The sequence below is a fragment of the Apodemus sylvaticus genome, chromosome 1 (genome assembly GCF_947179515.1).
Source record: "Apodemus sylvaticus chromosome 1, mApoSyl1.1, whole genome shotgun sequence".
In the NCBI taxonomy this organism is placed as follows: domain Eukaryota; kingdom Metazoa; phylum Chordata; class Mammalia; order Rodentia; family Muridae; genus Apodemus; species Apodemus sylvaticus.
This window is the reverse complement of record NC_067472.1, coordinates 96,752,657-96,768,268: the sequence shown is the minus strand read 5'-3', so window position 1 is coordinate 96,768,268 and position 15,612 is coordinate 96,752,657. Positions and strand designations below refer to the sequence as shown.

The 15,612-nt window shown below is 39.6% G+C and overlaps 1 protein-coding gene across 2 annotated transcripts in view; it reads right to left on the bottom strand.

The window, feature by feature from the left end:
* Stk33 (serine/threonine kinase 33) overlaps positions 1-15,612 on the bottom strand; it is a 92,842-nt gene that overhangs the window by 34,970 nt on the left and 42,260 nt on the right. For both annotated transcript variants that reach the window (XM_052155171.1, XM_052155179.1), the window contains exon 12: positions 6,356-6,550. In XM_052155171.1, coding sequence (XP_052011131.1) covers positions 6,356-6,550 — 195 coding nt within the window. The remainder of the gene's footprint in view (positions 1-6,355; positions 6,551-15,612) is intronic.

The following is a 15,612-nucleotide window of genomic DNA, read 5'->3' as shown; positions in this document are numbered from 1 at the left end:
GGGTGACTCTAACCAAACAAATGAAAGACCTATATGACAAGAACTTTAGCTCTCTGAAGAAGGAAATCTAAGAAGATCTCAGAAAATGGAAAAATCTTCCATGCTCATGGATTGGCAGGATTAATATAGTTAAAATGGCCATATTGCCAAAGGCAATCTACAGAATCAGTGCAATCCCCATCAAAATCCCAACCCTGTTCTTCATAGAGCTAGAAAGAGCAATGCTCAAATTCATCTGGAATAACAAAAAACCCAGGATAGCTAAAACCATTCTCAACTGTAAAAGAACTTCAGGAGGATTCAGTATCCCAGACCTCAAACTTTACTACAGAGCAATAGTGATAAAAAACTGCATGGTATTGGTACAATGTCAGGCAAGTCTATCAATGGAATAGGATTGAAGACCCAGAAATGAACCCACACACTTATGGTCACTTGATCTTTGACAAAGGAGCTGAAAGCATCCAGTGGAAAAAAGATAGTCTTTTCAACAAATGGTGCTGGTTCAATTGGAGGTCAGCATGCAGAAGAATGTGAATCGATCCATTCTTATCTCTTTTACTAAGCTCAACTCCAAATGGATCAAGGACCTCCACATAAAACCTGACACACTGAAACTAATAGAAAAGAAACTGGGGAAGACCCTGGAGGACATGGGCACAGGGGAAAAGTTCCTGAATAGAACACCTAATAGCTTATGCTCTAAGATCAAGAATTGACAAATGGGACCTCATAAAACTACAAAGTTTCTGTAAGGCAAAGGACACTGTCAAAAGGACAAAACATCAACCAACAGATTGGGAAATGATCTTCACCAACCCTAAATCTGACAGAGGGCTAATATCTAATATATACAGAGAACTCAAGAAGGTAGAACCTAGAGAACCAAATAACCCCATTAAAAAGTGGTGTACCGAACTAAACAAAGATTTTTTCACATGAAGATCTTCGGAGGGCTGAGAAACACCTTAAGAAAAGTTCAACATCATTAATCATTAGGGAAATGCAAATCAAAACAACCCTGAGATTTTATCTCACACCAGTCAGAATGGCTAAGGTCAAAAACTCAGGAGACAGCAGGTGCTGGCGAGGATGTGGAGAAAGAGGAACACTCCTCCACTGCTGGTGGGATTGTAAGATGGTGCAACCACTAAGGAAATCAGTCTGGTGGTTCCTCAGAAAACTGGGCATGGCACTTCCGGAGGACCCTTTATTGGCCCTTTAAGTGGGTAATCTTCACTCTCTTCAATAGCTATTATCCTTAGATAATCGTGGTCTTATTGTGTCCTGGATTTCCTGGATGTTTTGGATTAGGAGCTTTTTGAATTTTGCATTTTCTTTGACTGTTGTATCACTGTTTCCTATGGTATCTTCTGCACCTGAGATTCTCTCTTCCATCTTCTGTATTTTGTTGGTGCTGCTTGCCTCTATGACTCCCGATCTCTTTCCTAGGTTTCCTAGCTCCAAGACTGTCTCCCTTTGTGATGTCTTCATTGTTTCTATTTCCACTTTTAGATCCTGGATGGTTTTGTTCAATTCCTTCACCTATTTGGTTGTGTTTTCCTATATTTCTTTAAGAGAATTTTGTTTCCTCTTTAAGGGCTTCTACCTGTTTACCTGTATTCTGTATTTCTTTAAGGGAGTTATTTATGTCCTTCTTAAAGTCCTCTATCATTATCATGAGATGTGATTTTTTTAAATCAGTCTTGCTTTTCTGGTGTGTTGGGCTTGCTGTAGTGGGAAAACTGGGTTCTGATGATGCCAAGTAGCCTTGGTTTCTGTTGTTTATGTTCTTACTCTTGCCTCTTGCCATTTGATTATCTCTGACATTAGCTGCTCTTGCTGTCTCTGACTATGGCTTGTCCCTCTTGTAAGCTTATGTGTCAACACTCCTGGGAGACTAGCTCTCTCCAGGCGTTATTTGGGTTTGGAGAGCTGTGGCACAGGGTCAGCTCTGGGCACAGATAGAAACTGGAAGGTTCCTGTTCCAGGCTGCTCCTCAGCTACTTTGCAATTGAGTGATTTTTCTGTATCACTATACTTTAGTGCTTTCTTAATTTTATATTATATGTATTTAGTTTGTTATTCTATGGTTACAGTGGGACTTACCACGCACATGTGTGATGGCTTGGTCTGTTCCCTGCAGGCTTACTTGGTCTCTGGGTAGTGGTGCTGTTCTAGGCATGTACTGAGCCTTTAAGAGGTGGGCCCCACTGCTGAAAGTAGGCTATTAAAGGAGAGGTCTTGAGGGTTTTATCCTCCTCTGGTGTTGTTCTAACTCTGTCTACTTTCTAAGTGTTGCCACGGTCTGACTAGGTCCCACTGCCAACAGCAGTCTCCTCAGCTGCTATGCCTTCCCTGCCATGAGGGACCACATCCTCTGATCCAGGAACCAAAATAAAACTCCTTTTACTCCAGTAAGGAGTCTATTCAAAGCAATGCGAAAGTAATATACAAAACATCTTTTTTTTTTTTTTTTTTTTGAGACAGGGTTTCTCTGAATAGCCTTGGCTGTCCTGGAACTCACTCTGTAGACCAGGCTGGCCTCGAACTCAGAAATCCACCTGCCTCTGCCTCCCAGAGTGCTGGGATTACAGGCGTGCGCCACCACTGCCCAGCTTACAAAACATCTTATATAGTTACAATAGGTTAATTTAAACAACTTTAACATCAATCACAGAAAAAAATAAACTACATTTTAACTCTATTGCGGCACCCCCCCCCCAATTTTCAATTACTGATGCCTCAATTTTCATCTCTTTGATACTATTGAAAGGTTATTGTAATGGGTTGTCTTCTAACAGCCCCTTCTGGAATATAAGTGCTTCATCTTATAATCATATAGATGTATATGTACCATATACAATGGTATAAAAGGTTGGTTGGCTGTTTTACTGGCTGGGGTTTTCAGGCGTGGGGTATGTAGAATTTTACTTTGTCCTGTGAATTTTGTATCTTCAAAAGTTTTGTATTGCACATAAGTGTCATTTTCATTTGAAGACTTCCCTTTGGCATTTTTGTAAGACATGACTTAACTGAAGTTAAAAAATCAAACTCCCTCGACTTTCACTTGTCTAGGAGATTCTTTCTTTCTTATAGTTTTTCCAGGCATGGCATTCTTGGATGTCAGTTTTCTCCTTCCGCATTTGATGATATCACTCTGTTTCTGGCCTGCAAGGTTCTATGATTGTTTGACATGAATTCTCTATGCTGATCCTATGAGGGACTTTTTTCTTTATTATGATTTTTGGTAGTATCTTGTGTGACATGGGAAGCTCCTCTTTGGGTTCTATTTGGGTTCAGATATGTGAACTTCCTTTGATTGGATGTTGGCTTTTTCCTTAGATTAGGAATTTTTTCTTAGTACTTTATCCAGTTACCTTTGCTATAGAGTCTCACTATGTAGACCTAGCTGGGCTGAAATGTGATAAAGAAGGGCATGCTGGCCTTATACTCACAGAGATCCATCTGTCACTGCTCTGTGAGTGCTGAGTGAAGGATGCGCACCCATCAAACCTGTCCTCATCCTATATCTATTAAATATGCTTTCTGGCTCTATTTATCCCTCTTTACTTTCTTTAATTCCTATTACACATAGATTAGGTCTCTTGATGGTGGCCCACAGTTCCTGTAATCTTTCTTTATAACCTACCCCTAATGTGAAGTTTGAAATGTTCTGTCTTTAATCTCACTGTTCCTCATCTTTTTGTTCATTGATTTATTTACTTTACATTCCCATCACAGCCCCATCCCTCTTCTCCCCCCAGTTCCACCCTCACACACACCCCAGCCCCCATTCCTTGTTTCCCTTCTCTGAGAAGGCAGGATCCCCATGGGTTTTGTGTTTGGTTTTGGCTTTTGTGTCTTTCAGTTCTGTGAACACGGAAGTGACAGTCTTGACCCCGTGCTTTGGGAATTCCTCCACTTTGTTCAGGATGTTCACACTCTGCTTTTTATTATTAATAAAATTTTGAAAGACTAGAAGTAATTTTTAACATAAAGTTTGACACAATTAGGAAAATAGTACATTTACGTATAAAAACCAGTGAAACAATATGTACGAGAGATATGTCTTTTTAAAGGTGGAACAAACTTTAGAAAAGTTCCCCAATGTTAGGTTCCTCCCCAGACATCACAGACAAGCCAAAGCATGAGGAATTCCTTAGAAGACACTGAAGGCAAATGCTGCCTGCATGGCAGGGACAGCTGCAAAAGCGTGTCAAGCAGGAGCGTTCTATGTCCATCCTGGTCCTGGGAGGAGCTGCTCCTGAGGCCCCGCCTGCTCACTGGTGCTGTAAGCTCTTTTGACTGAACTGAAATGCTATCTTCTCAGGTGTGTGGCTATTGAAATCCCTAGCATTGCATGACAAAACTCGCATCAGAATCCTTTCCTCCATTACATGAAGTATCCAAGACCAGAACAGAACACTTTAACCAGTGATTTGCAGGATGTCTGGGATAGAGAAGGAAAATGGCAGAGCAGTGGAAAAGGAGAGCAAGTGCATTTGATTCATGAGGGAATTTTATGTCACACTGATTGATAAATACAGATATAGCCCAGTACTACAAAACATGTGCTGTGCATACATTTATATATGTATACATATAGATGTGTGTGCATATGCATTACACAAATATGCACACACACTGTGTTATGTACGTGTATATATGTAACTATGGATATGTGCATGCTGCCATGTCAGCCAACAGGAAATCTTCAAAGTGTGTTCAACAAAAAAAGTAAACATGGGCTTAGGATATTATTTTTAAAGAGAATATAAAACACACATTGTGCTAAACAATGTAGTAGTTAGCAAAGGAGACAAAGGAATTCCATAAGCTTATGCTTACATTATGGTAAAAGTGTGGTTCTTTCACACAATCTAAATCACAATGTTAAGCTTCTTTTTTTTTTAGGAATGTATTTGTATTTTTTTTTAATTTTATTCAATATATTTCTTATTTACATTTCAAATGATTTCCCCTTTTCTGGTTCCCCACTCCCCGAAAGTCACATGAGCCCCCTTCCCTCCCTCTGTTCTCCCACCCATCCCTTCCCACTTCCCTGTTCTGGTTTTGCCCTATACTGCTACACTGGATCTTTCCAGAACTAGGGGCCACTCCTCCGTTCTTCTTGTACCTCATTTGAAGTGTGGATTATGTTTTGCATATTACAGTTTTCCAGGCTAATATCCACTTATTAGTGAGTGCATACCATGATTGATCTTTTGAGACTGGGTTACCTCACTTAGTATGATGTTCTCCAGCTCCATCCATTTGCCTAAGAATTTCATGAATTCATTGTTTCTAATGGCTGAATAGTACTCCATTGTAATCCAGGCTTTTACTATTAAGTAGATGCAGAAGTTCCCAGACAACAGGTTCCTCTCCAGATGCCTTTTGAAAGGTTCTGGCAGGAATCTTAACTAAGAGTGGGGCCAGAAGTCCTGCACATTCTCAGGCATGGCTCAGGGCTCCCCCTGTGCTCTGCCTATCTGCTGTCTACAGGGAACTGGAAAGCAACAACTAATGAAGAAACCTGAACTATTGAGCATAGGATGCAGAGTTTAAATGAGAGCTAGCACACAAGACAGGAAAGAAACCCTAACTGGAAAAAAAAAACCCTTATACTAGCATATAGGAAAAGCAGGGAAGGGGTTGCCTAGGCAAACCTTTGGGATATCCAGTTAATAGACTATAACCTAGAATCAAAATGTTAACAAGACTATACTACAAACATGAAACTGTTCGGATCTATTCAGGTAACATGGCAAACCTATATAGTTTGGGTTTTTATGAAACAATACACAAATAACTGGCTGACATAATAATTACCTTTTACATATTTAAACCAATTCTAAATTCTGTAGCTGGGTAGAGTACAAAAATTATGAATTTGGAGCCATGGGTCAAATCTAGCATACCATCTGCTTCCGCAGGAAAGGCTGAGCTGGATGCAGCTGTGCTCACTCTTTTGCTGGCAGCACCAGCGTCTGTCCAACAACATCAGAACCAAGCAGCTACAACAGAGGCTCCCAGACTATAGCACTTACTACAGTTTGAGGTCCTTCATCTGAAATTTCTAGATCTTCAGGTTAGGGATGCTCAGACTGCATGTGTTCTCTCACAGAAAAGGTTCTGACAGCGCCATTCCCATGAGCCACCAGTCCTAAGAATGAAGCCCCAATGCTAAATCTCCTGGCTTAGAAGGTACAAGGACCTCCCCTGTTGACTAATGCAGGCTTTTGTTACCAACTAACAGTGAGGTGACGGAGCTACAACCCAGTGTCCCAGTGTCCCAGTGTCCTGTGAGTGAACGTGCCAGACCTGGTGCCTGCAGCAGCCATCCTCCTACCTGCTTCGCTGTCTTTGCAGATGGACTGTAGTTGACATTCCGGGCCTTTCCCCTTATTTGGTTACTGTTCAGCTTTTCTTCAGTGCGCTGCTCAGTCTCCTCAGTCTTGGTATCATCATCACTTTCTGGGTTATTTTTCCATTCTTTCATCATTTCTAATACATTGGTTGGTCTCGCTGAAGAAAGGGTATTACCCTAAGATTAAAAACAAATGTTTGAGTGCATGACAAATACAGAGGGGGACACTCTCAGCCAACCATTGAACTGAGCACCCAATGGAGGAGCCAGAGAAAGGACCCAAGGAGCTGAAGACGTTTGCAGCGCCATAGGAGGAACAACATGAACCAACCAGTACCCCCAGAGCTACCAGGGACTAAAACCACAAACCAAAGAGTACACATGGAGGGACCCATGGCTCCAGCTGCATATGTAGCAGAAGATGACCTTGTTGGACATCAAAAGGAGGAGAGGCCCTTGGTCCTGAGAAGGCTAGATGCCCCAGTATAGGGGAATGCCAGGACAGGGAAGCGGGAGTGGGTGGGTTGGTGAGAAAAGGGAGGAGGGATGTGTTAGGGCATTTTCTTGGGGGGGGGCAAGAACCATGAAAGAGGACAACATCTGAAATGTAATTAAAGACTATATCTAATAAAAAAATGTTTGCATTATAAACAGTTGAGATAATTGGAAGATTCTTAAACCTCTTAATATATTCTCCCCCAAATCAGGAATAGTCATGTAGAAAAGTTATAATGCTGGGTAAGTAGAAAAACTTTAGCCATCTATTGGAGTACACACCCTGTCCCACAGGGGCTAACAGCCACATACCATCACTTACAATGTGAACAATGTTAGAGGGAGACCATGAGTAAGTCATGAAGGAGAAATTGTAGCCTGCTTGTGCCAAGGACACAATATGGCGATTGTGTGGCAGCCAAGACCCCTTTAGCGATGCTCTTAGGAAACTGGTAAGACACTGCACTGCCCAAAAGCTAATGTGTCCAATGTTAAAGGTTGAGTCTACACAACACCAGTGTCTAGGGAAACCATACACACTCAGTTATTAGGTCAACAGTATGTCTACAAATATAGACCAATGATTTGAAAGCTCTTGCCTGGAATATTTCTATGTAATGTGGACATTTGGCTATAACTGACTCGATGTGCTGTTCCTGTCCCTGCTATGACCGTATCAAACCAATATTGCCATTTCACACTAACTCTGTTTACCAAGTGTATCCCAAATGTGCTGAGACACAGGCTCAAATACCTCCTACTTGACTTTAATTTTTTTTTTTTATTCTAACTTCAGGTGTTAGAGAACATTTGGACAGGACATTTGGATCACTATCAAGTTAAAATGAGACCTTCAAGTGTGGACACGGGTATACAGAAATTCTAAGTAGTCTTTGTATGTAGGTAGATTTAAGTGTTAGGCAGTAATAACACAGAAATCCATGAGACTGAGCACATTAAGGACAGCCATCTGAATACACGGTGGAGGATTTATTGAATTTAATATAATCATGGTTAAAAATAGATCAGCATCAAGAACAGAATGGTAATAACGGAGGAGATCATTAGGAGACCCAGTCCCATGGCTCCTCTGCCCTCCTGGAAGGTCAGAGTCTCGCTCTTTGCCTGGCACCTGAGTACTCGCTACATTGGCTGTACTCATTTCTCCTCTACCTCCCAATTTATCATCCTGTTCTGACAACCATGGCCTACACTGCCTTCAAGGTCCAATTTAGAAGTCATCTCTATTAGGTGTCCCAGAATTAGGAACATACACAGGGCTAAGAAAGCAGTCATGGAGGGCTAGAGCCATCTAAAATGCCAGTTCGCCTCAGAGCTCCTGTTGGAATGAGTCATGATCTCTAGGGCTTGCAACTTTCATCCTGACTTCTGTCAGAATTCATAGTACGTGGGCTCCTCAACTTTGAATATACACATCTTGAGCTCAATCTGATTCTCTCGTTAGCAAAGAGACAATCTGAAATAACTGTCTGTAACCTTAGTCCTGTTCAAATAAATGTCCCTCAGGTTAATTCTTTGGATATGGTAAACTTCAATTTTCTACCATCTTTGAAAAAGATTGTGTGACTTTATTAGAACAAACATATTACTTTTAGGTGATACATTTTTGTAGACAGTACGTAGTTCATGATTCTCCCCATTCCTACTTAGTACCTACCAAGATCTGGAGCAGCTTAGACTCCTATGAGACAATTTGTAATAGAACGTACTAAGCACTGGGACTTGGAAGTCATTCCTTACCACAGAACATGCAGCCTGTCCTAAAACAAAGTAAATGCTTGTTGCATCTTACAAGTCACCTCCAGAAGCTTTATCAGAACCTGTCTACACATGACCATGCTCAACCAAACAATAATCATGGTGGAGTTCATATGCTATCTGCACAATATGACAGCAGTTTTTGCAGCTATCTTTGTTTTTCAGTCTTGATCAGTGTATTATGATTTAGTTATCATGATTTAACTAACAGATTCAGTCCCTCAAGAGCACAACTCAATCTTCACTCACCTTGCTATATTAAATGTTATTTAATATATAATATTTAATATAGCATATGGATTGCAAACCTCACCACTGGCTTTGCAGCCCACATCAAACAGGCGCCCATCATGATTAGCAACTGTGTTACTGCTTTCAAAGTGTATTGATTCTTGGATACTTCTTATCTGTTAGTCAGTTCATCCGTGTGTGTCTCCTTGTCTCCAGGGAATTAGTCAACAAAGATAAAAGTGAGGCAAAGGAAAGAAAATGTTCATACTAGGAATAAAGCTTGAATTAAACAGAAATGGAATAACAGAAGAAATAGCTTGTAATGGGGAGCCTGACCTCCCTGACTTTCATACAACCAAAGGAAGTAGTGGAGGCAAATTTGACAAGTGAAGAAGTTGGTCCAGAACGATGGAAATGATGCAAGGAGGGATGCCTGCAGAGAAATCTAAAAAGTATCTCACAACATAGAAAGTGCACCAGTATAATACTGAAAGCAGATCAAAATGTAGCAAGCATTGGGAGAATTTTCCAGACACAACCCTGACCTTCACTCCACAAGTTCACTGCTAGGGCAAGAAGGTAGGATTATGGAAACCAGCTTTGGTAAATGTTTACTTACAACAACGCCACTACCAACCTGGCTATCTTCTTATTTCTAACATTCTATAATATATTAAGTGAACAGTGGCCTAAATATATTTCATCTTTATGCATATCTACAATGACTAGGAAGTTTTTATATTTAGGGTTTTGATAGAGATGTTTGAACATAGATTTTTTTCAGTTAATAATGCCCAATCCAAATAATGAGATGCTGAATTTTACTAAACAATGTGAATAAATTAAAATGTGATAATAGCTTACATTCATGATTGTGTAGTCAAATTTTCTTTCTTTAAGGATTTAATTTTAGGTGTGTATGTGTGTGTACATGGGCATATGTGCATGCTTGTGTATGAGTACATGTGTATACATCTGTGTGTCTATGTGTGTGTGTCTGTGTGTATACATGTGAGGATATGTATATGTGTGTGCATATGTGTGTGAGCACGCGCGCGCGCACCCACACCCACGTGTGCACGCACACACACATACACACACAAGTCCAGCAATGTACAGGAGAGATTAATGAAGTTCCTGGAGCTGGAGTTACAAGTGGTTGTGAGCTGCCCAATGTGGGTGCTGGGAGCTGTGATCTTCTCCAAAAGCTGAATGAGCACTCTTAACTGCTGCGCACTCTCCCTAGACCCAGGGAGCCCCATTTACTTCCTTCCTATGGTAGGCAAATTATCAGCAGCCTATCAAAATGTATAATGCAGTCTCTGTGGCCAGTAATTTTATCATTTGGAATTTATTCCATAGATATGCTATTTGAGAACATTTGTTGTGGCACTGATTGTAACAAGAAAGATCTGAAACAATTTATATACTTCATATTCAGAGGGAGAAATTTACAAAATAATATAGAACATCCATAATTTGAGATATAATATTGCACTTTTTTCTTAATAAGGAAATCTTCCCAATATAGATTAAACTAAAAAGAGCAGTTTACAAGATATGAACCTATTTGTGCAATCTGTACACATAAAATTGCATAAAAAGCACATGTAATTATCTCTGCTGAGAGGGGGTAGAATATCAGCTTCCTGTTTTGATCACCATTTACATTTAAATGGTGGACCATTTACCATGGACCATAACATGGACTTCATATGACTAACAAGCAATGTAAGCAGCTGCAAAAAAGCATGTGTAAAGTGTAGAAAGCCACACAAAGACAGAATGATCCATTACCCCGACGGCCTGGGTGGTAGGAGTGGCACTAAGGTAAACAGCCATGTCGTTGACTTCTCACAAGTGTAGCTTCAAATGAGGCTAATGTCTGGCCCTCCTACTCTTCAGGAGGAAGGAGCCTGGGAAATGACTGTAGTACAGAGGTGCATCTCGGGGCTGGAGAGATGGCTCAGCAGTTAAGAGCACTGACTGCTCTTCCAGAGGTCCTGAGTTCAATTCTCAGCAGCCACATAGTGGCTCACAACCATCTGTAATAAGATCTGACGCCCACTTCAGGCATGTCTGAAGATAGCTACAATGTACTCACACATATAACATAAATAAATAAATAAATAAATAAATAAATAAATAAATAAATCTTTTTTTAAAAAACAGGCACATCTCCAACTGCCAGCAGAAAACCTCTAGTTAGAGGCAAAGCTGAGCCTTCAAACTCAATATGTTTCAAACCAACTCTCTTCCAAGTGGGTGCGCACACACCTGGCTGTACAGGAGGCTTTTCAAGGGACATGTGTGCAGAGATGGCTTGAGGAATCAGTTTCACACCCTCAGTCTGCTTGAGCTTGGATTTGTAGTAACCTTCTCCATGATTTTTCCCTTAAGTCAGCCTCTTTCACTTACCAAGAAAAAGAAGGCATAGTTCGCATCCAAAATTTCTGGGTAGGGATTTGGGAAGCAAATGAACCTAATGACTTGGTGGAAAATCTTTTAAAAGTGAGATGTTTTGTGTCTTTTCTTCCATTGAAAAATGAAGAAAGACATAATTAAATTATTTGAAGATAGAGAGTTCAATATCATTTTGTGATTTATTATATGATTCTAAATACTTTTCCTTGGGCTTTGTATACACTGGAACTGAATTTATATCTTTGTTGCTCAAAATGTCTTTTCATCATTAATCCATTGAAAGATTTACTTTCACTTCTTGGCTCATTTATAATGTAAGGCATTCCGAGCTGTGTCTACACAAGGTGAAATGGATACTAAACTACATCCATCTACATGGTTTTCCTCTACCCTGTCTTCCTGAGGGGACTGTTGTCTTGTTTATATTTTAATCATGCCTGTGTGCATTAAAAGTGGAATGTTTCTTTAGCTGTTTTAACTTGATAAAATGAGCAACAGACCTTACATTTTTTTTCATTCAAAATGACATTGCAGAGACCATTGGATATCCCATCCTAGGGATATGAATCATTCACTTTGATTCCTATATATTAAAATATGTGTGTAATAACATAGCAAAAATATAACTGTGAGGCTAAACCTAGACAATCTTCTACAGAAGACTTAGAAGATCATCTTCATGACCCTGGAGTAAGTAAAAAAAATTGGGCAGGACAGAAAGTCTATTAAGTATACAGGAAAAAAATAATACATGGAATTTTAACTAAAGTTCTAACTGTTCACCAAAGACAGCGCTAAAAAGGATATACATATATATACATTCGTGTATGTGCTTAAATATAAATAACAAAGGGCTTATATTTAGAATACATAGAGAACTACAACACAAATCTATAAGAAAAATACTTTGCATTAAAGATTCATTCATTTTTATCTTATGCATGTAAGTGCTTCCCAGCTTGTATGTATGTGCACCACATGCACACAGTACTCCAGGAAGCCAGAAGATGGTGTCTGATCCCTTGGAACTAGAGTCACAGAGGGTTGTGAGCACATAGATATAGATGCAGGGGAAACACTCATACACATAAAATAAAATAACTAAATCAAAAATGTTCTTAACATTCTATCTGTTTGCTTATCCTTTGGAAGACTGCCCCACCAGTCTGCTCTGCCTCTGTGCCCTGCTTGGCACAGTTCCACACTCAAGTCTTACTTTTCCAAATAATTGTATCTTGTTTTACTCCACTCGGGGTTTCATCCCCCTGACATTTTAAGTTCAAGAAATCAGATTGCATCATATACATGTTGGACTAGTCAAAGAACAAATTTAATAACAGATTTAAAAACACAAATGTGCTTGTTATAAGTAGCTAGATTTTTAAAATTCAGTTTTATAATTATCTTTAAATGGGCATCTAAATCAAATTATTTATAATTATTTCTAAATTCGCACATTTGTACCATCTGAATTGACTATTTCAACTGTCCTACCCTATATAATATATATTATGTATATATTATAATAATATATAGACTAAAAGAATAAGATAGATTAGATAGATAGATAGATAGATAGATAGATAGATAGATAGATAGATAGATAGATAAAAGATAGATAGATAGATTGATAGATAGACAGATGAAGATATATCTTCTTTAGATCTTTCAGTATTTCAACTCTGATATCTATTAGTCTCCTTTTTTATCTTTTCAAGAGTTCATGTTCTTCCTCCCTCCCCAGTGCTCCTAAGGAAGCCTTACATCAGGTACATAACAACTCGCATGCACCAGCTTCTTCTAACTTTTCCATCTAGCATGCTAAGTGTAGGCCTCTCTGCTGACTCACAGAGGTCATGTATATTTAAAAATACTGTCATTATTTGTATTTATGTCAATGACTGTTTGGATGGATATAAATTTTAGGTTTAAAGTTATTTTTCTTGTGATAAACTTAAAGTATTATTCCAGTAATTCTCCAATTGCATACTGCCACTAAACAAGAGGATGTGTGATTCTTTCTTACAAGATTTGTTTTGCTTTAAATCTTTTACTAGACTGTGGAGAATCCACAGGCAGAGACTATACCAGACTAGCCCTCAGGTCCTCCTCAGTATGTAGCAGTTATTCAATAAATATGTTTCATTTTTGAGTATGTATCAATAACTGAATACTGACTAAATCATAGTTCATGACCCTTTTTGTAACACAATTTTATTGAAAGATTCATTAGTTAGGATACAACAACATGTCCATTTATACATGCATATGCATGAATAATTCAGAACTCAAAAGAAACTATGTAGTAGAATGGCAGAAGGAATTTTACAATGTTTAGGATGAAAATATATGGGGGAAAAATAGCCCATAATTAGTTAGGCAGCACATTTCCATCCTCCTACAGGTGTGTCTATCAAGGCTAAAGGCCAGAAGCTAAGGGCTAAAGCTTGAATAACAATTTGTAAATTAATGAACAAAGGTCCTGTCTATGCACCGGGAGAGACTATCCCAGAACTGTGTCCCGACCATGGTGACCAGAGCCTCTGCAGAGCATGGCCACAGCAAAGTGCTCACTTCAGCCCCTGGGAAATGGTTTGTGGGAGAGAGTATGTGGTTTGTCTTTGGTAAGATATGGGTTGGTATTTAATGGATGTTGACTCACTTAAAATAAGCCACCTGACAAGCTGGCCTTGCCCACAATTGTTCCTCACTATGGAATGAAGGCAAAACCTTTGACCTGGGATGTAATCCCTTCACAGCTATCTTCTCTTCCTCAGTTTCCTTTCCCACTCATTTACTTCAGCATCTTATCTGCCTGTCAGATTAAACCTCCTGGCTTCTGAACACCTGTCCCTTTACCTATCATCTAGACATTCCCTGTGTCTGCCCTCTTGCATACATGTTACATATGGCCTTTTTTCTTTTCTTTCTTTCTTTGTTTTTTTGTTTCTTTCTTTTTTTACTACATTGTAAGTTCTTTGTGTCAGAGACCATGCCTTTTATGTGCTTACTACATTTTATTATCTAGCGCAGGGCCTGACAGATGGTGGGTATTAAGCAGTAAAGAAAGAATAGCAAGTTTGTGGTAAGGAGTTAACACATAATAAATGACCCATGAGGATAAGCTTATAAGAGAGAGGGCCTCACAACCATTGACAGCCATCATCCAGTTTTGAGTGGGAGAGCATCAGACAAGTCAGAGCATCAGGCCGTAGGGAGCATGACAAGACCTTGAAAACAGTCTTCTCTTCAAATTACAAGAGGAGCTACATTAGCAGAAAAAACACCCCATGTCATGTGACAGGGGCACTGAAGGGACAGACACATCCTTAGTTCCAAAGAACAAAGGGAGTTTCTGACTCATGAATAGGAGCGTGGGGGCAAGCTTCATAGCATGTGATCTAGGCTGGCCTGGGCAACAAGTCAAGGGCAGACACAGAGGCAGGACTAGGTACAACCACAAACTTATCCTGTAGTTGCAAGAGGGAGAGATTCAAAGGCCATAGCACAGCATCCTTTCTTACCAACTCTGTATGAGAGAGAGAGAGAGAGAGTCAGAGTCACAGGGGGAGATGAGCTTAGTTTCTAGGAGAGGAAGGGGCTGCTAGGGAGTCTGTGACCTAGCAGCATGTATTAAAAACATGTTGAAGGATTTACCCATGTTTGAAAAATTCTAACAAAGCTTGGAACTTGGAGCTATCTTTTCACAAGCCACAGAAGAAAAATAATTCAACTAATTTATACCAGTGGTTTTAAAATGTAAGCAGACAGAAGAGATTCCTCAGACATATGTTTTTAAAATGTAAATTCTTGGTGTTAACCTGTGACCTAGGTATTTGAAGAAAACAAGAGGCCACTGAAATAGTCTAGTAAGAAATGTCCATCCCCTGATCTGAGGCTGATGGGAAAGAGGAAGGGCGAAGCAGCTAACACAGAAAATAACCACATGTTGGCAGCCAGAGGAGGTCTCTTCAAACTCTGCCCTTGCTGGAGCAGCCATCTCGGCTGCTTTCTTCACATCAACCATTCAGCTTTTGAAACCAGGGTGGCACCTACATTTATTTGAAATTCTGCTCACTTAAATGTGTACAGAAAAATAATTCTTTTTCTTGGAATACTTTTAAGATATGAACCATGCTTCAAAATGCACAATACATAGGCTAAACTACAGACACTTTTTGTCCAATAAAGCTCTTTGAAAAGAAAATGTTACTGAGCAATAGATGCTGAGAAAAACAGGCTCTGCTATGAAGCAGTGAGGCTCTGGGGGAACCATCTTCTTCTCTTTAGACTATTTCAAACAGAAGACA